The sequence below is a fragment of the Emydura macquarii genome, unplaced genomic scaffold (genome assembly GCF_026122565.2).
Source record: "Emydura macquarii macquarii isolate MOO-44397 ecotype Brisbane River unplaced genomic scaffold, CSIRO-AGI_Emac_v2 contig_587, whole genome shotgun sequence".
NCBI lineage: Eukaryota > Metazoa > Chordata > Testudines > Chelidae > Emydura > Emydura macquarii.
The window spans coordinates 2,811,527-2,838,159 of NW_027130724.1; the positions used below are offsets into that span (position 1 = coordinate 2,811,527).

Genomic DNA, 26,633 nt, shown 5'->3' on the forward strand with positions numbered 1-26,633 from the left:
TTTGTTGCTGATTTATGGTACGTATAACTTATGTGTTTTCTGTTTTGAAATGCAGCATGTGCCGAGGTATCTGATGTCTTCTCTTTTTGATGAAACAATTGAGGCAGTTGCAGCAGGGCTAAGCACAGCAGTATACCAGCGACCTCTGACACCACGGGCTCCAACCAGGCAAAAAAGAAAAACCGGTAAGGGGATCAGAACCCTCTCAGGATTCCTAGTCTATAAAGTAAAAGGTTTGAGCGAACAAAGCATGAGATGAAATGAAAATGGTACAGCAGATGTCTGAGCACCTCCACAGTGCAGCATGATTCCATCACTCTCACTCTTTAAAAGAGAATTTCTATTAAGTTAAAAACCAATGACATGTTTAAACTGAGCTGTCGTGTCTGTACCCTTCCAACTGCACTGTTTAATTCTAGTTAGGATCCTTTTGAAGCACATCACAGCTTTTTCTTTTGTAATCTTGTTTTAGTCTGTAGGGAGACGTTACAAGTGGGCACAGGTGTGTGTGTGCGCGTGTGCATACAGTTCTGCTCTTCACTCCAATACTTCGTTTTGCTTGTCTCTTCAGGTAGAAAGAAGAAAGTAGCAGGCAAAAAAAGAACTCCAAAGTCTTCTGTTGGAAAAAAGAGTTCAGGGACACGGATCAAGAGACGTAAGCGTCGAGTAAAGAGGAGAAAGGGGAAGAAGATACGAGTAAGTTCACGTTAGTTTATGTTGATATAAAAACTCTGCCATTATTGTCTTCTGGTGTGACACTGTAAGTCTGCTATAAGCCAACACACACAAAAAATAAACTGTTATAATGACAGCAAGCATGACAAGCATACAGTGTAAATAATATAGTCCACTACAGAATGATACTAAAAAAAGGAGCTTTTTTCATCTATTTACTAGTCACTCTACTATTCAGTACTGTCTTCAGTACATTTAATGTTGAGAAGTGCTAGTGTTCCTACTGAAGCATTGTGTGAAAACAGCTTCATCGTGTTTCTGATTTGAACCAATAGTGCTAGGGATTATGAGCATTCTTCCCTTAACTTTTCCACTGAACCCTCTGGGAAACAGGAGTTTCCTCACTCCTGCTGCAGTGTGAGGGAGACGACATTTTAGACATCCTGCAGATTGGGCATCTCTGTCTCAAGCCAGACTGCATTCTAGGGGAGCCACGGTAGGGAAGGACCACACTAGCCCTAGGATGGAGTTAAAAAGAAAAGGGAGATTTTTGCCACTAGACAATCAAAGATCTCCACATTAAGAGTGTGTGCACTGAGGGTTGCCTGATGCTTGCTTGGCTAATGGTTGCTGAGATGGGTACAGTGGAAAGGGGAGGGGGAAATGAGAGAGAGAATTTTCTTGGAAGTTAATCTACTTGAACTCTAACCTCTAAGCATAGCTGTGTGGCTTGCTGCCAAACCCTGTAGTTAAATGCAGGGTTCACTGCATAAACTTAACCCTGCAAAGTTCATGCTGCTCTTTTGCCAATGAACTGCCACTATTGTTTGACACCAACCCACACTCACTTGAAATTTGAGTCTCTATCAACCTCTGTTTCTAAGTCCCCTGATAAGCTATGGAATTTTTGCCTCCATATCACTTCAAACTTAAGGATACATCTACCACTGCAGCATTGCAGCTATGTGTTATAGTGTAGACATTTGCTACAGTGACAGAAGGGGTTTTGCCATTGCTGTAGTAAATCCACCTCTCTAAGAGGTGGTAGCTAGGTTGATAGAAGGAGTCTTCTGTTGACTTAGTGGTATTTACAGTGGGGGTTAGGTCAACTTGACTGCATCGCATAGGGCATGATGTTTTTCTCACAGCCTTGAGCAATGTAGCTAGGTTGTTAGTGTTAAGTGTAGACCAAGCCTAAGTCAATTGACAGGCACTTAATGCTTTCAGATCACTTTTCCAATATGGCTTGGTCATGGATAGGATTCTAGTTTGGACTCTACTGCACAGCACACACCTCAACTCATCTCTGGTCATATTCTGCTTTAAATGGTGGCTATTCCCCACAGTTGCAACTTTCTCACACCATAGTCTTTAGAGTAGTTAAGGTAACAGAGGAAGTTTGATAGCATCCCTTTTGAATGACAAACTCTTGTGTTAATTTCTGAAAAACGATACCTTAACTTGAGCGGTCACTTAAATCTAATATGTGCAATTTACCAAGTGTATATATACTAAAATGTAAAATTACTCTTGTCAATCTATGCAACTTCCAGTATACCGATTACAATACAACAAATAAAAGTAGTAAACAATGCAGTCCTCACCATACCAGATGTAGGTTAGTGAGAGAAGATAGGGCCTGTAACACAGAGCACACTCATGCCCAACACCTTCAGGCCTCTTGCATTCTTAACTTATTTGCTCTGCAAATTTCAACTCAAAGTAAAACAATTTTTCTCCAAACTGCCATAAGCTCTTAGTGCCAGATATCACACCCTTTTCCCTCCTTGCACTTGTAGCTAATTTAGATGTTGTTACAATGTATAGTTTCCAACAACTCTTTTCCTCACCAGGTAAAAAATGAGGTTACTGCCCGTTCCCGTATTGCAAGAACTCTTGGCCTTGGTAAACCTGTGCGTGGAGCTTCAATCCCCTCTGTATATAAACCGATAGAACCCTCACTTGGCCTTATGAGAGCAGATATTGGTGCAGCTTCTCTATCTGTGTTTGGAGATCCCTATGAACTGGACCCATATGACAGGTAAGATCTTGCAATCAAAACCACAGATTTGATAATTTCTCAGATGTGTTTTGATATTGTTAAAATATTTGAATACTAAATACCTGGGTGCCTTCAGAATTAAATATTTCAAATACATATGTGTTTGGAGGGGGGCAATAATATTTATAAGTATTATAAAACTACAGGCCAAAAGGTGACCAGTGTTTGTGTCCATCTTGAGATTTTTTTTAGAGGAGCCTGATTTTCAGAAATTGCTTAGTATAGCTGCCCTCTGAAAATCATGTTTCTTTAAGAGGTCTCAAGTTGGGCACACAAATCATTACTTACTTGTCATAGGTTCATGAAGCTACTTAAGAGTCTATATAGAATCTGATTTTTGTTAACTAACTAGTGGCTGACTGATATTCTTTACTAAGAAGAAGTTATAAAATTTTGGTGGGTGTAATGATAAACTCTAAAAGTATAATGAAACTGGGGTTATATGGGTCTCTTTTCTCCCACCTCGTTTCAATATTAGAACCTTGAATCAGAAGAAATCCTGCCAGATCACATCAGAATGTCACATCTGAGTCACTTATCTCATGAATAAATCTAAAACCTTTTTAAAGCTTAATCTTAAATTGAAAAAGCATATTTGACTTGCCATTAAAGGAATACTGCCTGTTTGAAGTCCAGTGTATTTTAGAAAAACGAGAGTTTTGTGGCATCTTAAAGACTAACAAATTTATTTGGGCATAGGCTTTCATGGGCAGAAACCCACTTTGTCAGATGCATGAAGTGGAAACTTCACTTAGGTAGGTATATATACACATGCAAGGATGGGTGAGTTACCTCACAGTGAGGAGGGCGAATGTTAGTGAGGTAATTCAGTCAGGGTGGATGAGTTCCATTCACAACAGTTGATGAAAAGGTGTGAATGCCAAAAAAGGGAACATTATTTTTTGTAGTGGGCTAGCCACCCCCAGTCTCTATTCAGACCTAGTCTGATAGTGTCAAGTTTGCATATGAGTTCCAGCTCTGCAGTTTCACACTGAAGTTTGTTTTTGAAGTTTTTTTGTTGAAGTATGGCAACTTTTAAGTCTGTTACTGAGTGTCCAGGGAAATGGAAGTGCTGTCCTACTGGTTTTTGAATGTTACCATTCTTGATGTCTGATTTGTGTCCATTTATTCTTTTGCGTAGAAAAATATTTTAGAAAATATTTTAAGATAGTTTCAGATATGACACCTGCCCTTGAATATCCCCTAATTTTTGTGGTTTTACAGTTACATTTACCTATATGTTAAAATATTTTTCTTTCCTGTTGCAGTTTGAGACAACCATACAAACAACTATAAAGAACTATTGTATGCAAAAAGTTAACTAAAATAAAGGGAGGAAACTTTTTTCTTTATTCTTTCAGTTCTAGTCGCCTTTGCTGTGGTGTCAGTAGTAGATAAATACTCAGACAAGGGCTTTTAAGATAAGTTTCCCTTTGTTTGTTTGCCTCTGCAGTAATGAAGAGATTCCGGCCAACCCAGCTTCACCTGTGAGCGCCAAAAGGAGAATTCTTTCCCAGTCAGCATTAAGATCTCATCGGCCTGTGGCAAGACCCATTTCTGTGGGACTTTCTGAGTAAGGGAGCCAAACTATTAATTTTTTAAAATTTGTATAAAACAGACATAGAGGAAATCTAAGTCATAAGACTGATTGGGTATCCAGAATAAGTGCCCATTTTGGCAGTTCTTGGGCAATTATTAAGAAACTATAACACATTTTACACACGTAACACTTTAGTTAATGTAGTTACATTGAGACAGCTGCAGGTGGATGATTTTTAAGGTACTTTAGCCTTGTGCTTTAAATCCTGTCATGCTTTCTTTGGTTGTTTTTCCTTGTGATTCACTGTATCCCATTTTTACATCATCCCTGCTTGCTCCTCATTCAGTAGATCTAACTGCCGTATTGAAATTCCAAGTCCGGAAGTTATCCCTTCCTGTTTTGATGTGGCCTGGCCACTTTTTTACTTTTAAATGTTGTGTTTTAAACATATGTCTGAGAGCATGGAGCAACCTGCAGTCTTTTAATTAACAGTTGCATCTGAGAAGTATCTGCATCACAAAAAAGGATCAGCTAGTTATGCCTCGTATTCCACTTCAGGAGAGTGGGCACATAACTGGCTTTACACAATGGGATGCAACAAGCTGCATATAGTCAGAGGAAGAAATCAGTAAACTAGTGGATGATTTTGATAAATCATGTTTTCTTTTCCATTTGATAGAGTTTAGAAAAGAGACTGAGGAAATTGTGTTCACTTTCAACCTCTGATTGTATATACCGATTAGTCAGTGATTCAGCTTTCCTTTATTCAGACAAGCAGCAGAATATTTGAGACAATATCCCTTTAATAAAATAAACAGGAATGGAATGCTGGAATTGGGACATTCAGTTGCAGTTGCATGAAAGAGTTGGCTGAAGAAAGTGCAACGAGAGCTTCAGGATTCTAGTGTGTGGGGGAGGGAGGACAGGACGTGGGAGGGAATGAGGGGGTGTCCGAGGACAGGTACAGGGATGTGAGTGAGAGGAAAAGGAGAGAGTTAAAAAAACAAACAAACAAACAAAAAAAAACTACTAGAGCAAGAAGAAAGCAAGAGTTGGGAAAAGCGTGTGGGGGAGAGAACTGGAAACCCTCTTCCTCCCCCGACTCCCACCAGGAAATATAAGGGAGCTCCAGATGGTCATCTCACTGCCCCAGTGGTATGATGGGTTTAAGTGTCTTGAATTTATCTTGCTTGCAATGCAAGCATCTCAGGAATAATGTGGTCATGTCCACTTGGCTATTTATTTTTCTCTACTTTCCCACCTCTTGTCTGGAGGAAGAGGTTTCGAGACGTCTCATTGATGCTATGGGATGGGTTAGTGGGCCTCTTGTTCAGAAGGCAGAATTACTTGGCTGTAATTAGTATCTCTGAAGATCTCACTTGATTGGATTACTGCTCATCTTTTCATCAGAGCTGGGAGGCAAATAGTGTAAAAATATGTAGTAGTTCTATCATATAGGGGTATACTTCTGGCATAAATAATACTTTAACGGTTGGGCTTCTGTTTACTTTGTACTCATCAAGAACTGAAGTAGAGTGCCCCAAAAGGTACTGGGCACTGGCACTTGGTCTGTCCTTCAAATATGCCTACTGGTGCCTCAGTGGGCCAACAATATTTGAGAGTTATGGAAGTTGTAGAAATGAGACCCAAGAGTAGGAATCCAGCAAAATGTCTCCAGAGGAGACAAACTAGGTAAGTAATTTCTATAATGGTTAGGTAATGCAGAGAGAAGGCTTTGTGTTGTCTATAGCTGAGCCCATTAATATGGCTTGGATTTAATTTATTGTGCAGTCAGGTTCCTTAACAATAGGTGGTCATAAACCACTAAGTTAACTTAAGTAAATTCTTTGAGATAATAATTTAGGACTGCTGAGAAGTAAAGTGATAGTACTGCTGGAGTGGGGAGGAAAAGTAGACATAGAGCAGACAGCTGTGATGGGAGATATGCTTATGATGAACCTCTGAATGACACATCACACAAAAAAAGTAACGTCTTTTTAAAAAGTATAGTTTTTAAAACAATTGAATGACACTCCCAAGTAGTGTTATTTCAGATGGCTACTGTGGTGGCTGAAGGCACTTGACTTTAATTCTGATCTCATGCTGCACAGCATACCTGAGGCAGGTAGGTATCTGATATAACCATTCACTTTGCAATCGTATGATGCCAGTCCAGATAGTAGACATTTTGACCACCTCTCAGCAGACAGAGGGAGGCAGGAGCTGAATGCCTTTGGTGAAGCTAAGTCTATAAAGGGAAGTGTGCTGGCTGAGCACACCATTCTTTTGCATACCCCGATAACTGATCTTAGTTTCATTGTAATATAATCCACGTGTATAGTTTGAGAGCACTGTGAAAGTAAAGAAAACATAACCCTTCTGTAACGTGCAGGAGAAGTGTACCGGTCTTGATTCCTGATCAAGAAGCAGAAGCTCCCACTGCACCTGACCTGTTGGGAAGTATCCTGTCCGGACAAAGTCTGCTCATGATGAGTGGGTCTGATGTGGTCATCAACAGAGATGGCTCACTAACAGCAAAGAGGGCAGGTGAGGGTTTGCATCTCCAGTTCTTAATGAACTGTTTGGTATTTAGTCACATGGGCCTCTAGCCTACAAACACTGCATATGTGCTTAACTTGGAGCATATATATAAACATTTACAGGATCAGGGCAGCAGGCACCAACTAGAGTCAAAATAGTAAGTTTTTGACATGTAGCCCCCTGCTTCTATTTTAAGTGTGTAGTGACGAGGTCATTGGAAGAACTGGTTTAATGGGAGCTGGTTGTCATCACCTGCATAAGTACTGCACTGCACCTTTTTTGTCACTTGCCACCACTCTCAGTGAACTGGATGAAGCAAAGGGACCTTAAAACCCCAGTATTCCTGGAATTTCACATATGTACTGCTTTCTTGTTTGTGAAATACACTGGGAATGGTGGGAACACATGGCTCAAAATACAGTGATAAGGAGCTGGGCAAGAAATTTAACTTAAAATAAATACTTGGTAGAGTAGATGCTGAGTTCATATGTTGAGGAACATGCACTTTCTTGACTTAATCATTCTTATCTTGGAAAATATCTGTTCATATTGAAATCTTAAACATAATGCTTAAAGCTAATTGTCCTTTAATTCCCCACATATCACTGTCCACGTATGCTAATCTATCCATGTCTAAAAGGTTAGAAATCATCTCATTATATGGCCTTTGGTGTTTTCAAGTGCACTCGATACAACATTGGTGATATTTGATTGCCTCAAAGACACCATTGTCTAACATAAGCCTTAAGCATTTGACTCAAATAGTAGTTGATGTGATGGCTTGCTGTTGCCAGGGATGCTTCCACAGGCAAAAGTGGAAGATTAAGACTAGTACAGAGTTAATGTTACTAATTTTATTCCAAAATGAAAGTAAATGTTGAAAAGATTAACTTTTTCTCTTGTGTTTTTTAGCTCCGTCATTGCTGAGAAACTCAGTGAGTGACTCAAGAGTGGAAGATGGATCAGGAGAAAATCTTCAGCCAACTACGTTGCACTCAGGGACCACAGCAAGCAGCTCCAGTACAGAACCGTCAGTTTCTTTGGGGCTGAATCCTCACACCAGACCCACCTCATCAAGCTTATTTTCATCATCATCCTCATTAAGTAGGTTCAAGAAGGCAGTGATCCCCACACAGACAACATCAGGAAGTGAAGCTGTTAGATTAGAATATTCAATGACTCCTAGATCTGTTCAGACCCTCAATGTGGCAAATCCAAGCAGATATGGTCTAAAATCAGATGAAATGCCTAGATTTAATGGGAACTCTAAATGTGCAGTGCCCTCTTACTCCACAGCTTCTAAACCCTTCAACAGTAACTCTAATTTGGGTTCAAAAAGTGTAGCTGTGAGACAGCTGCAAAAACCCACTCCCAAGAGGATTATCTCTGAGCTTCCTAAGATACCAAAGATTAAAAAGGAAATCATCAGCAGGCATTCGGAATCAGAATCTTCAGGGAACCGAAGCTGTGACATCCCCAATTCCTGCATAACCCAGCTGACTGGCAAAGGGAGCACTAATCAGTCAGGAAAAAGTACCAAGATGGAAAGCAGCAAGTCCAATACCAAGGAATCTCAACAACACACACACACAAGTGGAGGCTCTTTTTCCACAAATACAGGTGTCTATGGCAGTACAACTGTGTTGGAATCATCAAGGGGTAAAGGTGCAAGCTCTTCTTTTGAGAGCTTTAAGATTAATATCCCTGGAAATGCAGGGCATTCTAGCAGACTGTCTAATCCTGGATTTTGTAATACCTTCCGCCCTGTAGACAACAAGGTGCAACGGAAAGAGAATCCTTCCCCTCTCTTCTCAATTAAAAAACCAAAACAGATCAAAAGTGAAATATTATATGATCCCTTTGATCCAACAGGCTCAGATTCAAGTTCAACAAACAGTAGTCCCGAAAGGCTTGTCTCAGGAGTACCGCTAACAAACATCACCAGAACCATTTCGTTTGAAAGTCCTAGAGTTCAAACATTTCAAACTGTACGTCGTTTTACCCCTTACACAATAGAAAATATCTTTGGGTCGGGTGCTGAATCATCTGATGTTCTATCAAGTAACACAGAGTCTCATGATGATGTGACAATAGAGGGTAGGATTGTGGAACAGATCTCCGATAATGAACAAGAGAAAATGAATGAAGAAGAATCTCAAAGCAGCCCGTGTACTACATCTGCAGTCAAACGAATTTCTAAGCTGGAGCATTTAAAAGAAGAAAGCAGAGACAGTCCGAGTGTCTTCTTTGATGCAGAAGAGCTAGCTAGACCTAATGTGAAGCTGGAGCCAGATAGTCACTCGAGTAATGATGGGCAGCAAAAAATCCATAAAAGAGAACAGGTGGAGAGACGGTCACATTCCCGGTCTCGATCAAACTCCAGCTCCCGAAGCCAGAAAAAATTGAAAAGAAAAAAGACGCTCCTCAAAGAACATAAGAGAATCCCATCGAGGTCCAGGTCGAGAACACGCTCAAGGGAAAGAAGCTCCAGGTCCTCCTCTTCGTCAGCTGAAGAGGACTACAGTAAAACACACAAATTGAAATCCAAGAACAGGAGATCTTCTAGTGACCGTTCTAGTAGTCATGAACGATCCAAAAAAAAGAAAGCAAAGGATAAAACGAAAGATAAAAAAGCAAAAGCTTCCTGGTCCAGGGACAGAAAGAAATCCAGGTCACGATCAGGAAGTCCCAACAGCTCTTCTTATGAGTTTTATGAAAGCCGAAAAAAGAAAAGGCGGTCTGGCTCTCGATCAAGGGGAAGAGAGCGTTCCCGATCAAATAGCATTGAGAGAACTAAAAGGCGGAAGCACAGGAGAGACAAAAGTTATGAGAGATATGATAAAAAAGATGGTAGCTCAAGACCAAGGGAGAGAAAGAGATCAAGATCCAGGTCATGGGAGAGGAGAAAATGGAGATCTAGGTCACCCTCTGAATTGAGGTCCAGGGAGCACAAAAGCACTAAATCTAGTGGGAAAAGGCCACCATCTAGATCACGCTCCAAGGAAAGAAAGCACAGGCCCAAAGAGGTGTCACCACTTCCTCTTCCAGAGAGGGATCAGAGGTCTTCAGATGACCATGTATCCAATGTTTTTGTACATTGTCATTCTTTGAAACAAGAGCTGGAAGAGCCATCATCAGAAGATGTTTCCTTAAACATCCAATCAGCCATCATACCTGAGAAAGAGACTCAGAGAGACATTGCTGTACAAAAGGAAGATTCCCAAGAGAGTGCAGAGCTGGAGCAAATCTGTGAGGAATTTACAAATGAAACTGTGCCCCCACTGCTAGAGAACACAAGTTTTCTTGTTTCATATGACAATATAGATGCTTCCCTGGAGAGGGAATTAATAGATGGGACTGATTTAGCAGTAGTTAGTAGCCACAGCAGTGTGAACCTGGAGGAGACTACAGCTAAAATAGAAGATATTGGAGAGTGTCCATCTCTAATGGAATCGCCTCAAGAGAAGGAAGTTATTGTGCAGGATGAAAGTGAGGCAACACCAAGCCAATGCTTATCTGAAAATAAAGTTGCAGAGTGTGTGAAAGATGCTAAAGATGAGTGTCCTGTTTTAGATAAAAATGCCAATGATGTAAATAAGCCTGAGCTGGAGGCAGTACCTCAGGGTCCTGTGCTGAAATCTAAAGCACTTGTGAAAAGGGTTACATGGAATCTACAAGAGGAAGAAAGTGATGCATTGACTGCTGAAAAAACATCAAGTAAGTTTATGGTTTGGTTTGGTTCGGTTCTTGTTTTTTTGGAAAAGAGTTGTAACTAAAAATGTGATTTGGTCATGGATTCCGTGACTTTAACAGATCCCTGTGACTACTTCAGCTCAGGCTTCAGCCTGGCTATGACCAGACTCTGATTTTGTACATTTTTTTTACCATGACTGCTCTGTGAATTTTGCCTAATTTCACTGTGACACAGTCGTATCCATAATCATAACGCACCGAGTATGTTGTCTGTAAGGGACTGTGTCCGTGAAATAGAAAACTGTCACACATTTCTGCGGTGAAACTCTGAAGAAAAGTCATTGTTGTCACTGTATGTCTACCCTTCAAGCAGCACAGCTGCAGCTACAGCATAGACAGTTTCTGCAGTGATGGAAGGGGTTTTTCCATTGTGGTAGTAAATCTACCCTCTCGAGAGGCAGTAGCTAGGTAGATGGAAGAATTCTTCTGTTGACTTGGTTGCATCTATGGGGGGGAGTGGGTGGTGGTGTCAGATTGGCTTAATTACATCGTATTGGGTGTGAAATTTTTCACAGCCCTCAGTGATGTAGCTGGGTCAGTCTAATTTTTAGGTGCAGAACAGGCCTCTGAAGGTCGAAGGTGACAAGTGACACAAATAACTGCTCTTTACTCTCGTTAGTTTTGCAGAGCCACTATAACTAAGAGGGTTGTAACTGGATTCTGTTTCTCCTTGTGCATGAACTGAATTGTTTGACAAGTTCCAATAAAACAATGGGTTTGCACAAGTGTCTCTTTGCTCCTAATTGAAAGGCAGTGGGATTGTTCAGGTGTAGTAGTCAAGGACCTTCTTTGTCCCGCGGAACCTCTTTACTGGGTGTGATTGTGATGGAAAAAATCCAACTTTACTCTCAGAGCCCAGGCTTAGGTTGCAAGACTAGAAGAAAAATCATCTTAGCACATTTGATATGGAAATCACTGAGACCATATGAACGTAGGTCCCTGTGATTCTGTTAAACATCTTTCAGCGAAGAACCACATCAGAAACTCCTTAATTATTTTCAGAAAGTCATGAGCAAAAATTCAGGTTTTCAAGTTGGTTACCCCAGTTCTCTAGTTACTTTTGAAAATTTGGGCTAGTGTGTGTAATCAGATTTTCTTTTTTGCAGCTGGAAATCCGCACTTAACAGAAGTTGTGAAATATAAATTAGTCGCTGCACAGAATTCTTTCTTAGCCAGTCACATTGCTAGATCTTTGCTTTTGTTACAGCTGGCTTTGTATTTGTGGCTCATTGGGATTGTTACTGTTTTTAAATGCTTTTTTCTTTTCTTGGGAATTTTAGGGGTGCCGTTTTATAAACTTCAGAGAGCAAAGGAAGGTGCCTGGAAAGCAGAGGACTTGAGCCAAACATTAAATCAGGTGCAGTTAAATGAGTCTCCTCCAACCAATTATATGATTCCTGAGCCTATGTTTCCTGATCTAGATTCCTCTCAGGTTGGTTCCCACTCCAAAAGCGAAGTGTTGTGGATGGCCATCCCACCTCATCCATGACCTCGTTGTGCCCCACCCCTTTCATTGCAGAATTCTGCTCCTTCCTCTGCATGTAGTACATTTCATACAGCCCATGCACTTTGGCAATCCACCAACTTCTCATTCCTTCAAACAGTCCTCACACTTAAATTAAAAATCAGAGCTCATTCCTTTACTTTTCAGTATACTTATAGTTTCTGTTTTCCAGCATTTATTTGCCCCCCAAAATCTTGCTTTTTGGAAAATCTAGCTGTTTGGGAACAAATCGTCATGCTGTAAAACCCAGCTTTTTGGCCATGGTTCATGCTATAGTGCTGCCCACCAGTGAAAAGTTGAATAGGAATAGTGCTATCTGCTGGAGCACAGAAGTCTTGCTGTAGCATGAAAACCTCAGCTTTTTTGACTTAAAGAAGTGTTTGGCAGTAAGTCACTTCTATGTTTCAGTGGGTAAAAGCTGCTTTTAAAATCCCTAAACTGCCTTTCTGCAGTGTAACAACAAGAAGTGTTTGCTAAAGAGTGTCTCTCTTCCACAGGTATACAATCAAAACATACCTTTGACACCACCTCTGCCCTCAAGCCTTCCACCCTATGCACCAGTCAGTCAGCCCACAGTTCAGTTCATAATGCAAGGGAGTCTTCCTCTGCTTGGCTGTGTGGCAGGACAGAGTTTGACCCCAGAACCAGATAGCCTGGCTACTGCTTCTGAACCAGGAAATCAGGCCGCTTCAGTTGGAGACATGGAAGAGAAAATCAAAGGACCTAAGTCTCCGCTGGATAAAACAAAAAATGAAGAGGTGAGTGAAAGCCCTTATGTTAACAAATATCTAGACAGAGTTATGTACACAGGCTGAGCTATTCCCACTGAGGCGTGTGTGTGGTCATAAATACACACTTCCATGACTTGTCAGTATCATCAGAAACGAGAGGTGAATAAGATGTTCTGTTTTGTTTAACTTGCACTAGTGTCACAAATATTATTTTATATCATGTGACTTCACTGTTCCTAGCACCTACTGCCACAGAGTGACTAACTTTGCTTTTGATCACTGTGCTGCCACTGAAACACTGGGCTCACCCTCTCCTTTGGTTTGGCTGGGTCTCCTCTGCACCACAACCCTTGTGTGTTACCCCCCTTCCTAGATCTCTGCCCTAGTTAGTTTCAATACAGCTTCTGCTGGACCACAGGAGCCAGTCCTATGCTGTAGTAGAGTGCTCTTAGAAGGAAGAGGCGGGGCTGTTTTCTGCACAGCTATCTAATCCTCCTCCCTGCCCATCAGAATGAAACTGACTAGCATTGCATCTGTTTCTTGCTCCTGTTTGTCAGCATCAAACCACCGCAGGTGTAAAATTTCTCTGCAGGGCAGTTTGAGTGCAATCTTTAAAATCTGAGGTGCTTGACCTACTGTCAAATGCCAAATTGTAAATTGCTGAAAGCCAGAATGTTCAGACTTGTATAAATACCTGAATTCATACTCTTCTATTTTGAAATGGACATAATCAGCTGAATTCTAGATACTTTTATGTAGAGACCCATAGAAATGTAGGGCTGGAGTGGACCTCAAGGTCATCTAGTCCATCCACCTTGTTGAGGCAGGACAAAGACCCTCCCTAGTAGGTGTTTTGTGTAACCTGTTCTTAAAGACCTCCAGTGACAAATTCCACCGCCTTTCTCAGTAATTTATTCTAGTACTTAATTATCCTCTATAGTTAGAAAGTTTTTCCTGCTATCTAACATACCCTAATTTCCCTTGCTGTAGATTAGGCTCATTACTACTTGTCCTACCTTCATTATATGCACTGCTAGTGTCTTGATGCTGAGTTTGGGTTTCTTGATTGGATTCACGATCTGTTTTTGGGCCTGTAATAGTTATTAACACCTATGTGCAAGTCCTAAAAATGCTTTCATACAAATCACTTTTACTATATCTACTGCTGGGTCCATAAAAAAATAGCTTCCCAGCACTGAAAATCCATTTCTGAGTAGTGATTTTTCTGCATTGTGAGTTCAGTTTGTTACAGCAGAAAAACTGTAAGCTGCTTTTGATGTGGTTTGTAATGCTTTGTCTTGAAAACCTCTCCACTACCAATATTTTATGTGTAATATTGGGGCTATTTGAAGTTGAAGTATTATCTTCCCAGTTGTGATTTGCTTTCATAAACAGTCTCAGAGCCTATTAGGTATTCTTTTGATGGGTGAATGTATGTTTCACATTCAACTGCTGGTTAAGGGAGATTAGTCCAAAAAATGAGTAAACAATTGAGGAATGGCAAAATACAGTGGAACCCTCATTTTTCTCAGAGTAACTGGTCACTGAGCAGGGGTTCACTGGAACAGGAATTGCAGTTTGCACATTGCAATCTGTTTAAACAATGTGTGACTTTCATTCTAGTTTGCTGTAAGTAAGTTTCACTGTACTTCTAACTCTTTAAGTCTTGAAATAACTCTTCACTGTCAGCGATTTTTTTTTAATAGGGCTGGACTCTGGAGGTTGTTTACAGATAATCTTGGGTAACTCATTCTTCATTTTTGCTTCGTAGTATATGAAGAAACTTCACATGCAGGAGAGGGCTGTGGAAGAAGTGAAACTTGCCATTAAGCCCTTTTACCAGAAGAGGGAGATTACCAAGGAGGAATACAAAGATATTCTCCGAAAAGCAGTACAAAAGGTTTAAAAAAAAAAAACGGGGAGAGGGGTGTTTACTTTAAATCAGAAGGGGAACTACATAGACAGTTAAACAGGTGCCAATGCTTGGATTGAATTTACAAGCTCTCGTAGTTACATATTGTAACAGAGTGGCAGATTCTAGAACTCCACATGGGATCTTGCAGAGTTTTGACATAAAAACAAAGTGGCTGGGTTGGTAGCATCACCTATTAAGGTTCTTCCTATTTTAATATCCTGTTTTCAGTTGCTAATGATTTTGCCAAACATGAACTGCTTGAGTTGACATTTTCCATGTTGGCTGTCTGCCTCAGGCTGAATTATCTTCGGAAAATTTCAGCCAAAAGTTTCGTTTCTGAGAACGAGGCTAAGGAAGTGTACATTGTTTTTCTCATGTTAAATTCTGGTGACCTTTTCTTGGGACAGCTCTAGTGCCCCCATGCTTTGGAGCAGGGAGTTAAAATTGGGCATGGGGTGGCCTTTGTGTCAAGGATGTGCCTTTGCCATCCCTGTGAAAATCTGCCCAAGTTGTAAGCCTTTGAAAAATTGCAGTTCACTCATACTTGGACTTCTCTGATTTTAACTTCTAAAATAGAAGAAGATTCCATCTTCACTGAGCATATTTGAGCCCCTCAGCACTGACCAGACTGCGTGTGCACCATCCCCACAGAGTGCCTGTGCATGCTCCCTCCAGCCCAGGGATTCAGGGGCAAAGCCAGGCTTTCTTTGAGATGGTTACTCCCAACTGCCCTGAGCTGGGCTGGGCATTGGTAGTGAAAGCAGAAAGACCTGTCTCGAGTGACTCTTCCTTACTGGATTCCATGTAGCTTGGAGGAGTCTTGAGTCAAATGCAGAGGGAATAAAAACTGGAGTGAGGGAGGGAAAAGTTAGATTCAGGCCAAGGGTCTGAGGCTGGAAGGGAGGTGAGGGGGGAGGAGGAGGGGGAGAGAAAATTTGGGACTGGCTGGGCAAAGAGACTTGGAATGGAAACCATGGGGTGGGAGACTAGGACTAGGGGTTGAAGAGGGAAATGGAAGGGAGGAGAGCAAGAGCTGGGGGGTGGAACATTGATATTGGATGAGGAGACTTGATGGGCTGGGTTGGGCAAGGAGCTAGGGATGGGGTAGGCAAAGGGAGACCGAAATTGAAAGAAGAGAATAGGGAGGAAGACTACGAGTGGGAGCCAATGGAGAGGAAGTGAGGGAGAGAGTGGACAGGGAACTGGGATTGGTTGTGGGGAGAAGGAGAGACTGGCAGTGGGTGGGAGAGACTGGGACTTAGACAGGGAGCCTGAAGGGGGCTACTAGTAGCCACTGGGCAAGGAGACTAGGGACTGAAATGAGAAGCGTGAGGAGTGGAACTTGAGATTGGAGAAGCAAGGCAAGTGGGACTTGGACAAGGAGCCAGGGGTGTGGAAGAAACATGACTGGAGACAGGGCAGAAGGAGTAAAACTTGCCAGGAAACAGGCAAAATAGTCTTTGCCTACTACATCATACTCCCCTCCAGAGCCTGGAAGTTTGCTTTGTTTAAAAACCTAGGAAATTACAGACAAACACATTAAAAAAAAAAAACCCATTAAGGTTGGAAAGTCAAGTACTTAAAGTTAGGAAATACCAGAATTCAGGTTGCTTGTGCAACCTGACTTCCTCCTCCTTGTGCGTATTCATTATGATGTAGTCTTTAATTATATGATGATTTTTCCCCCAATTCAGTGAACAGGCAGTACGTGCTCAGTTCTTGAGCAGCTATTTAATATTTCATTTTGTTCATTATGTGGCCCAAAGCTTTATTTATTGCTCACTATTCAAATTCTTCAGAGAAAAAATCATTACTTTCCTCAGGCTTTTCTATGATGTTCATCAAAATAATATCAAAGTGCTTCACAAACATCTTCATAATACCTTTATGAGGTGCTGAGTGGTATTATCCCCATTTTACAGATAGGCATCTGAGGCACAGAGTGATTAAGACCAGAGAATCTGTTATTTTGAGTGCCCTTTTGAGACGCTAAAGAGCTGATTTTTTTCAGAGTACTTAGCATTATATGGTACTTCATACATTCAAAGCACAGCTCCTGTTGACTTCAGGTGCAGCTGGGAATGCTCAGCACTTTTGCAAATCAGACCTCAAGTCAGCCACTCAGAAATTAAAGGACACATAATTATTGAACACTTGTGGAAAGTTTGGTTTAAGTGATTTGCCCAGCATTACATAGGAACTCTGTGGAAAAAGCAGGGATAGAATCCAATTCTCTAAGGCAGTGTTCAACTGCCTTATCCATGAGACCATCCTTTCTCTTCCTGCAGTCTCCTGACTCCTTCATTACACACATTCGAGTTTCTGTGACAATTGAGGCTGGGGTCCTACAGACAACAGGTTGCTTCACTACACAACCCTAATTCATCCCCAGAGTAGATCTATCCGGTGCCCTGAATAAGGCAGGAGGCCTGTGAAATCTATAAGATGTTGATCGTGTGTTTGAAGACCGTGTTATAATGCATAAACACAAGGGGACTGAATTAAGGTTTCACAGGCAACCTTAATTCTGGCACTTCCTAACTTTTGGGCGTTTGACTTTGCAACTATAAGATGTTCTTTTTAATTTAGCTTTTTGTGTTGTTGTTTTTGTGTCATTCTGAGTCAGGATCTTGAGTTCTGCATAGATATATAGAGATTTTTGCCAGGCCACTCTGACATTAGGTCAGGTATGTCCAATAAGCTTCATTGTAGGAACAGAAGAGGAGTGGAAGGCTCTCTGAAACAATGAGAACCATGCTCCAGTGACAGAAATCCTCTAGGAACAACCTCAGAGGAGCCATTTTTGTAGAGCAGTCTTAGACTGAGATCTGTGCTCTGTTATGTTTGAGTTACCAGTAAAGCCTGTTAAAGGGTAGACTTGAAAATCACACAGCGCTATATACTGTTTGCTCTCACATGTTGATTTTTTAATGCTTTTTATCAGCTAGTCTTTCATGTTACACAACTAATGCATAATTGGGACGGCAGGTCTGAGGTACAAATGGTAGTTTGACATCTGTCTTTCTCATCCTTCTGAACAGTTGTAACAACGTTTATTAACTGAATGACCTGTTTTTTACCCTGTAGATTTGTCATAGCAAAAGTGGAGAAATCAATCCTATGAAGGTGGCCAATCTTGTAAAGGCGTATGTTGAGAAATACAAACATATGAGGAAACACAAGAAGATGGACACTGAAGAAGATCAGCATGAAATGGAGAATTGAAGCAAGACCCTTCATGAGGCAAATTGGGGTTATTCTGGCCAAGGACATTATTCCGGAGGGAATAAATAGTCATTGTCAAGAGCACGTAAAGAAGCTGGATGTAATAGGATTTATCTGCCGAATGAAGTTTGAATTGTGTTTCCACGTGGGAATAGAATTTCTAGTCTTGAATGAACTACAGTTGTGGATCCAAATGACGGAAATCAAATGCCCCCAAACCAGCAGCATAATTCCAGCCGAGACTTAGAAAATATTAAACTTGGGGGGCTCTCAAGTTGCTATGGTTTTTAGGGTTTACTTTGATCACATTTTTGGTCTGTGCACCTGTCTTGCTAACCATTTAAAACTGGACATCATTTTTATATGCAGTATATAAAGAGATACTGTTTCCATTGTGTTATTTATCAAACTATGGATTGTCTTTAAAAACTTCTCATACATTGATTTAATACTTGAAATGTGGTATTTTTAGCCTGCTCGATGGTGAGTGAAACTTTGACTCACTCTGTCGTACAGGAGTTGCAAAAGTGAGCTAACCTTTATAAATTGTCTTCAGAAAACACTGCTCAAGATGTGGCATTTATTTACATTTTGTTGAAGTATCTTGTTAATGAGAAACTTAATTTGTTTGAGGGGAGGCAGATTATGTTGCAATTTTGTAAATAATGTGCTGATGGTTGTTTTTGCGTTCTACTAAGATGCCTTTCAGAGAAAACAAAGAGCAAAGATTGTGAATTTTCAATAACAAGCTTGAGGAATGAGAGGGAACGATGTACAAAGCAGAAATGTGACAGAATTTATAAAGTTATTTTGAACGGTTTTAGCCATGCGGAAAGTGTCATTTATTTGTCCTTCTCCTTGCATCTTCTTCAGTATTCTGTATAAATTTCCACTCTTGGATCTTAAATAGAGCTTGGCCTATCCTTTTTGGGCCTGGCCTATACTAAATATTAGATTGAGCTAGCTACATCACTCAAGGTTGTGAAAATTTTCACACCATCTGCAAAGTAGTTAGGTGTATGCGTGTATGTGAATGGTTTGATGGAAGAATTCTTCTATTGACTTAGCTACTGCCTGTCGGAGAGATGGATTACCTATTTTGATGGAAAAACCCCTTCCTTCAATGTAGGAAGTATCTATGCTACAGTGCAGTAGCTGTGCCACTGTAGTGTAAACATACCCCTAGTGTTGGGTATGTAATTTCTTGAATTAGTATATTACCTGGCTGGTGCTCACATTCAGTACAACATATGTAATGAGTTTTGAACACCTCAGATTTCTTCATAATAGGATTGCTTGTCCCCAGCTACTGCTGAATAAGGCTGATACAAATCTTTTCCAAGACACATACCTATAAAGTAATGGTTGACAAGTGATTTAGGATGGTGTTTTGTTGGATTTAATATTCTGACTTGCTGAGTGTCCATGTTACTGTGTTTAGGGAAGGGGTGGACATTTTATGTAAGTAAATTAAGGAGGAAATGATTAGGCTAAAGATCAGAAAAGTACTCTCAAATGAGAATTAGAATTTAATATATACGACTAAGTAGCTGTATGGAAGTAGGTGTAGTAAAACTTCAAAGACGAATGCTTACCTAACCTCTTGGAGCACATCTGGATACACTATGCCTGCTGATGGTGGGTTCATGTACCAAGAACAAGGATTTGGTGCCCTACAGGTGATCCCATTATTATTATATTTTATTTAAATAAATACATCTGAACTCTTTTTTTGGTTAAGGAGTTTTTAACTAATGCTTCACATGTGACAGAATTTTCTTAGCCACTCTATCATTGCCCTTCTAAATATCTTTAACTATCTTATCTTTCTGGTAATTATCTTGGGTTTTCCTTTCTATCTGAGCACTGTGGTTGGGTCGTGATTCTGGGTTGCTATTTGATTTTAAAAAATGAGACATTCCAGGTAACACAGGGCTTTACATAGTTTGTGGGTGTGGGTATAAATAGCCTGGATTCATGTAATTGCTTGGAGTACTGTACACTATCCTCTCAAAATCTCAGCCCATCTGGTCTCCCTTCTATTTGTTTCAGCTCTACATGAAAGAGTGACCTGAGGTGCATGGGGTAGTGAACATTCTACTTATGTGGATAGCTTAATGACACATTATTTTAAATGAAAAACCCAAACCCCACAACTTATTAGGCACTTTTTTATTCTCCTTGAAGAGACAGCTGCAAAGCCTTTATTTGGTCCTGTAGTTCAGGACCATATGGAAGCAAAAGAATGTCTGGATAAGATGTTGAAGTGAGCTCTTGTTCTGAACTGGAGCTTGTAGATTCAGTCATTATGTTGGGTGGATAAGTACTCTGTGTAACTACTTTTCTGATGAATTGACCACTAAAATGTAAACACTTGGGGTGCTGAGATGTAAATCTTGCTGCCAGACTTCCATAAAAAAAATGGGGACTTTTAAGACAACTTTCAACTGTTTCCTAATTTGTATTTTCTTGCAGCATCAGCTGTGAACTTGTCAAGAATTGTTCAGAGATAAATGTGGTGATGTGTGTTTAAGAAAACATTTTGGAAAATTATTTATTACAATAATTGTTAGGTTTGAAATTCATCATTCCTACATGTGATATCACATGCAGTAGGATTACAGGATAGCAGGAAAGCTCATCAAAGTATGTAGTCTGCATTGGCTATGCTCAGGTTTACAAGACCACAAGTACACAGATAATAGAATAGAACTGCCCTGCCATTATTTGGAATAAATCTATCAGTGAAAAAACTAGTTGTTGAGATCAACTGCATGTAAAATATGTATAAAAGTGCATAAGGCATATGAATTTGTCCTGCATATTATATTTAACATACCAGGAAATCTTGTTCCTTATTTAACTACATCTGTGTTTACATTGTTGGATACTCTTTGACATGATCTGAGAACTGTCTCAACTGAATATTTTATAAATTGATAATTTATCCAAGTACCAATGAACTATCTCATCATGTGGCTTAGAACAACACTTTCCATTCCCTTCTTTCCCTTACTTCTGTCCAGTTTAAAAAATAACGCTGTCTAAGGAACTACTAACTAAATGAAGGGGTATATCACAATGCTATAAAAGGCTGACTCTATTTTTAATGAGCTACCACTATCATTGTCTTATACTGGAACTTCATGACCCACTTCAGCACATCGTGTGTATCGTAGCAATGGCTTTTGGGGAGAAGGAATCCTAGAAACCAGATGTCAGGATTACTACTTTAGGACAGTAGTTGTCAAGCTGTGATCTTTGGCAGGCTGGGTGGTTAATAGTATCCTTTCCTTCCTGCTCAGTCTCATTAAAGATAGCTAAAAGTACATTAAACGCTTTCTTAATAGTACTTTTCCATGTACTTGATACATTTCTGTAGGCATTTGCAAGGGCCAAAATGAGATGTACTGTTCAATCATGAATGGGAGGAGAGCTGACCCAGAAGACCCTCTGCTAGGTGTCCTCCAGTAGGCCCAGGTTTGAGAAGCCCTTGCTTATAGGGATTTGAAAAGCAGAGGATGGATGCAAGAATGACTAGCTTGTTGACTTTGTGCTAAAGCTAGGACACAACTAAGAGATCTGGCACCATCAACCTTATTTTTATCATTGTAAAATGGGATCAAGATCGACTATTGCCCTGGCAGGACTAAAAATGTTCAGGGCTGAATTCTCCCTCTGTCTTTCAGGAGTAGGTGACAATCCAAGCCTGCATCATAGGCTTCTGTAAGATCAGGATATAGAAATACTACAAGGATGATGGGCTACTATAATTTCTAGTATATTGTTTATCTATTTACAAATTAAATAGTGGATAGAGAATTTCAGTTGCTTACTTAGTGACAGAATTAGGGCAGAGACATGAATTCACATAGTGCTAGAGGGAAGCTTATGAAGTAAGGGTTTCAATGTCACTAGGATCTTGGAAAATCAGAAAGTAAAAAAAAAAAAAAAACCCACCTAGAATGGTCCCTACAAGCCACAGAAACGTTGATCATCTTTTATGTCTAGGTGCTGAGTAATAGGTAGAACCCATATTGGTCACAAATGTTGGCCATATCTGTAACTTTGTTTTGAAAAATATTTAGGCTTCCTATCCGGCTGTGAAAGGGTTACAGTCACTGGTAAATGTAGATCCTGATTGTACTCAGTGGTATCTCATGTCAACAAGGACCTAAAAGGACAAAACAGGCGGAACCTCCTACTAACCAAACAGCTGCAGCTTTTCAGTGCAACCACATAGTTTTAAGGTAGCCACAAGGAGCAGAAAAAGTAAATCTGCAATTGCATCTTACTGTAATGCTCTTTTTAGCTACCTGTTTAAGCTTCCTGAAACTTTCTGGTTTGCTAGTTAGGAATAAGACTTGACAAACTTCCAAAATAGATTAACCAAGAAAATTAATTATTAGTTGGTTAAGAGAGGTGAATTTTCTTTGCTGAAAAATTTGAAATTGTTTTTAAACTTCTATAACTTACTGCAATAAAACTACTTTTAAGAGTTAAAGTGCATAGCAACAGTTTGTAACCAAGGGCATATGTTGCTTTTGGTCTTCTAAGCACATGTATTTTTTGGTTAACAATATAAAGTGTACATTTATAAATAGAATCATACAAATGTAGGACTGGAAGAGACCTCAGTAGGTCATCTAGCCCAGTCCCCTGCACTGAGGCAGGACTAAATATTATCCTGGCCATCCCGGACAGGTGTTTGTCTGACCTGATCTTAAAAACCACCATTGTCCACAACCTCCCTAGATAATTTGTTTGTGTTTTACTGCCCCAGCAATTAGGAAAGTTTTCCTAATGTTTAAGTTAAATCTCCCTTGCTGCAATTTAAGTCCATTACTTCTTGTCCTGTCTCAGTGAATAAAGAACAATTTATCACTCTCCTCTTTATAACAACTTTTTATGTAAAAACTGTTACCATGTCCCCCTCAGTTTTCTCTTCTGCAGACTAAACATAGTTCAGAGAAGAGCAACAAAAATGAATAAAGGTCTAGAAAACACACCCTATGAGGAAAGATTGAAAAAACTTTCTCCAATTTGTCCACATCTTTCCTGAAGTGTGGTGCCCAGAACAGGACACGGTACTCCAGTTGAGGCCTTATCAATGCTGGGTAGAATGGAAGAGTTACATCTCATGTTTTGCTTCCAATGCTCCTGCTAGTACATCTCAGAATGTTTGCTTTTTTTGCAACCCTGTTACATTGTGGACTCATTTAGTTTGTGATCCAGTGTAATCCCCAGAACCTTTTCTGTAGTACTCCTTCCTAGGCAGTCGTTTCCTGTTTTGTATTTGTGCATTGATTATTCCTTCCCAGGTGTAGTAATCTGTATTTGTCCTTATTGAACTTCATCCTATTTATTTCAGACCATTTAAATCGTTATTAGCCAAGATGGTCAGGGATGCAACCCCATGCTCTGGGTGTCCCTCCTCTCTGATTGCCAGAACCTGGTAGTGGATGATAAGTGATGGATCACTCAATGATTGCTTGTTCTGTTCATTCCAACTGAATTGGCATTGTCCACTGTTGGAAAACAGGATACTGGTTTAGATGGACCATTGGTCTGATCAGTATGGCCCTTCTTATGTTGTTTTTCCAATTTGTCAAGATCATTTTGAATTCTAATCCTGTCGTCCAAAGTGCTTGCAACCCTTCTGTGACTGAATGCACCCTGTATTCAGACCCTACCCACTATTGTAATAATGTTTTGTACAAAATATGCCTTGTGAGGGATCATTTGAAAATTGACATGCTGGTCAATAATGTCATGGTGAGCTGTGTGTAGCAATATTGTGTGAAAAGTAATGAACATAAACTGAAATTCTAACTGAAATGTGTTTTCTAGACAAGTCTGGGGAAGGGGTAAACCTGTTCTTCAAAGACAAAGGATAAGCTAACCCTCTAGCCAGTTGTAATCAAAGTTGATTGGCAATCACTGGTCAAGTGGCTATTCTTTGGCAACAGATGGGAGCAGGAACAGATTGATCTGCATTTTAACAAACAACATGGAACCTCTTTCACTACAAGACTCCATCTCTCCACCCTCACAGTGGAAGGAATTTTTTTATCTAGTGGTAACCTTCAGGAAAATGCATTTCAAAAGGTAACTTGACTATAAAAGTGAGGGACAAAAACACCCCGTATCCTCTCTTTCACCCACCCTCACCTAAGAAGACAATGGAACCAGCCTTTGGATTTTGGGATGGATTCTGACCTGAGAATTTGGTCAGTCCTGTTGCTGAGAACATGTGGTAAGGATTTTGAACCAAGTCTAGTTTAAGTTTACTAGAAAGCATTTTTATCTCTATTTCTCTTGTAACCACTTCTAACTTTAATGCCTTATACCTCTTCTTAAAATTTATCTCTTTGTAGTTAAACAAACTTTTTTAGTCTTTAATCAAAACTAATCCAGTGGTTGTGTTTTAAACTCAACTGTTTGATAACTCCAGTTAAAGTATATTGACCCCTTAAATGGGCAATGGACCTATAATATCTGAACTATCCAGGAGAGGGTTGGACAGTGCAGAACACGTGTTTTTTGGGAAAATTTGGGACTGCTAGTACGTTGGGGTCACCCTGCAGGTAGTAACTAAGGCTGCTAAAAGCCACAGTGTGACTGATGTGTCGCTGACAGGCTGCTGGGGTCAGAGTTTCTGGACCAAGGATGTGACTATACATAGACACTCAGGGTCTGACTGGCAGGCTGATTGTGAGTGACCCAAATTGGGAGTTACAACAGCAAAGCATCATGAGGCACCCAAAGTTATAGGGCAGGTGGTAACACAATCCCTCACTAAGCTGGATTGCATCCCGGATTGTGATGCTCTCCCAGCTTGGTATCATCTGCAAACTTTATAAGTGTTTTCTCTCTGCCATTATGCAAATCATTTATGAAGATACTGAACAGAACTGGACCCAGGACAGATACAACCATTGATAATTACCTTGAGTTCAGTTTTCCATCCAGTTGTGCACCCACTTAATAGTAGGTTCATCGAGGCTATATTTCCCTAGTTTGTCTCACATGATCTTCTCATAAACTCTGTATCAAGAGCCTTACTATTGCTCTCCTCCTCCCCGCATCAATGAGGCTTATTACCCTGTCAAAGAAGAATATCAGGTTGGTATGACATGATTTGTTCTTGACAAATCCATGACTGTAACTTATCACCTTATTATCTTCTAGGTGCTTACAAATTGATTATTTTGGTCCCTTATCTTTATGGGTACTGAAATTAAGCTGACTGGTCTGTAATTCTCTGGGTTGTCCTTATTCCCCTTTTGATAGATAGGTACTATATTTGCCTTTTTCCAGTCTTTTGGGATCTTTCCCATTCTCTATGCGGTCTCAAAGATAATTACTAATGGCTCAGATCTTTTCAGCCAGTTCCTGAGAGTATTCAAGGGCTATTTCATCAGGCCCCAGGGCTCCCACATGGGGGGGGGAAGGGTACACTTTACTGGGGCCGGAGGCCCAGCCCACGCTGCAACCCCCATTACCATGAAGAAAAAAATTTTCATGGCTCATGAGATTGTATGTCTGGGATGAGGGATTGTGGTATGTGTGTGGGAGGGGGCCCATGTTACAAGTTTGTACTGGGCCCCAAAAATTATGCTTGGACTCCGTCAGGCCCTGCTGACTTGAAGACATCTAATTTAACTTGTTCTTTCTCTATTTTAGCCTCAGATCCTATTACATTTATACTGCCGTTCACTAAACGTTAGTCATCCAATCACTGTTAACTTTTTTGGTGAATTTTGATTAAGAGCCGGCAGGATCTCTTGCCATACTTCCTATCTTTTGTATGCATTGGGATAGCTTGCTCTTGTGCCTTTAATAAGATCTTTTAAAAAAGCTGCCAACTCTCTGTTGAATTCTTTTTTTCCTTTAGACTTTCTTTCCACAGGAACTTACCTACCAATTTCTCTTGAGTTTGCTAAAGTCTGCCTTCTTGAAGTCCATTGTCTTTATTCTGCTGTTTTCCTTCATACCATTCCTTAGAATCACGAACTCTTATTATTTCATGATCACTTTTACCCAAGCTGCCATCTATCTTCAAATTCTCAACCAGTTCCTCCCTATTTGTCAAAATCAAATCTAGAACAGCCTCTCCCCTTGTTGCTTTCTCTATCTTCTTTTATTAAAAAATTGTCTCTAATGCATTCCAAGAACTACTGAAAATCTGTGCCCTACTGTATTATTTTCCCAACAGATATTCAGGTAGTTGCAATCTCCCATCACAACTAAGTTCTGTGCTTTGGATGACTTTGTTAATTTAGAAAAAGCCTCATTCAACTCTTTTTCCTGGGTTGGTGGTCTATAGGAGACCCCTGACCATGACATCACCCTTGGTTTTTTTCCTCTTTTTATCCTTACACAGAGACTTTCAACAGGTCTGCCTCCCACTTCTACTTGACATCAGTGCAAATATATACATCCTTGATATACAAGGCACCACCTCCTCCCTTTTTTCCCCATCTGTCCTTTCTGAACAAGATGTACTCTTGTATGTCAACTATATCCAAGTTGAAAGGTGGCTACTCTAGGAAAGGCTCTGCAAGGGGCCATTGTAGTGCTGAGGGAACATCCCATGGGCCTGGCTGACTCTTGTTTGGATGTTTCAACCGCTGCTGACAGTGGCTGATGAATGGGTGACAGTTGTGAAGTTAAGGGCAGGTCCT

General features: G+C 40.3%; 1 protein-coding gene across 4 annotated transcripts in view; it reads left to right on the forward strand.

Moving 5' to 3' along the window:
• PHRF1 (PHD and ring finger domains 1) overlaps positions 1–18,766 on the forward strand; it is a 38,655-nt gene extending 19,889 nt beyond the window's left edge. For 3 of the 4 annotated variants that reach the window (XM_067540501.1, XM_067540500.1, XM_067540503.1), the window contains 10 exons: positions 56–185; positions 572–696; positions 2,529–2,716; positions 4,191–4,310; positions 6,670–6,824; positions 7,731–10,535; positions 11,852–11,928; positions 12,573–12,833; positions 14,578–14,706; positions 17,809–18,766. In XM_067540501.1, coding sequence (XP_067396602.1) covers positions 56–185; positions 572–696; positions 2,529–2,716; positions 4,191–4,310; positions 6,670–6,824; positions 7,731–10,535; positions 11,852–11,928; positions 12,573–12,833; positions 14,578–14,706; positions 17,809–17,946 — 4,128 coding nt within the window. In that variant the 3' untranslated portion in view covers positions 17,947–18,766. The remainder of the gene's footprint in view (positions 1–55; positions 186–571; positions 697–2,528; positions 2,717–4,190; positions 4,311–6,669; positions 6,825–7,730; positions 10,536–11,851; positions 11,929–12,572; positions 12,834–14,577; positions 14,707–17,808) is intronic. The other variant, XM_067540502.1, reaches the window with a different exon arrangement.
• The last annotated feature ends 7,867 nt before the right edge of the window (positions 18,767–26,633 follow it).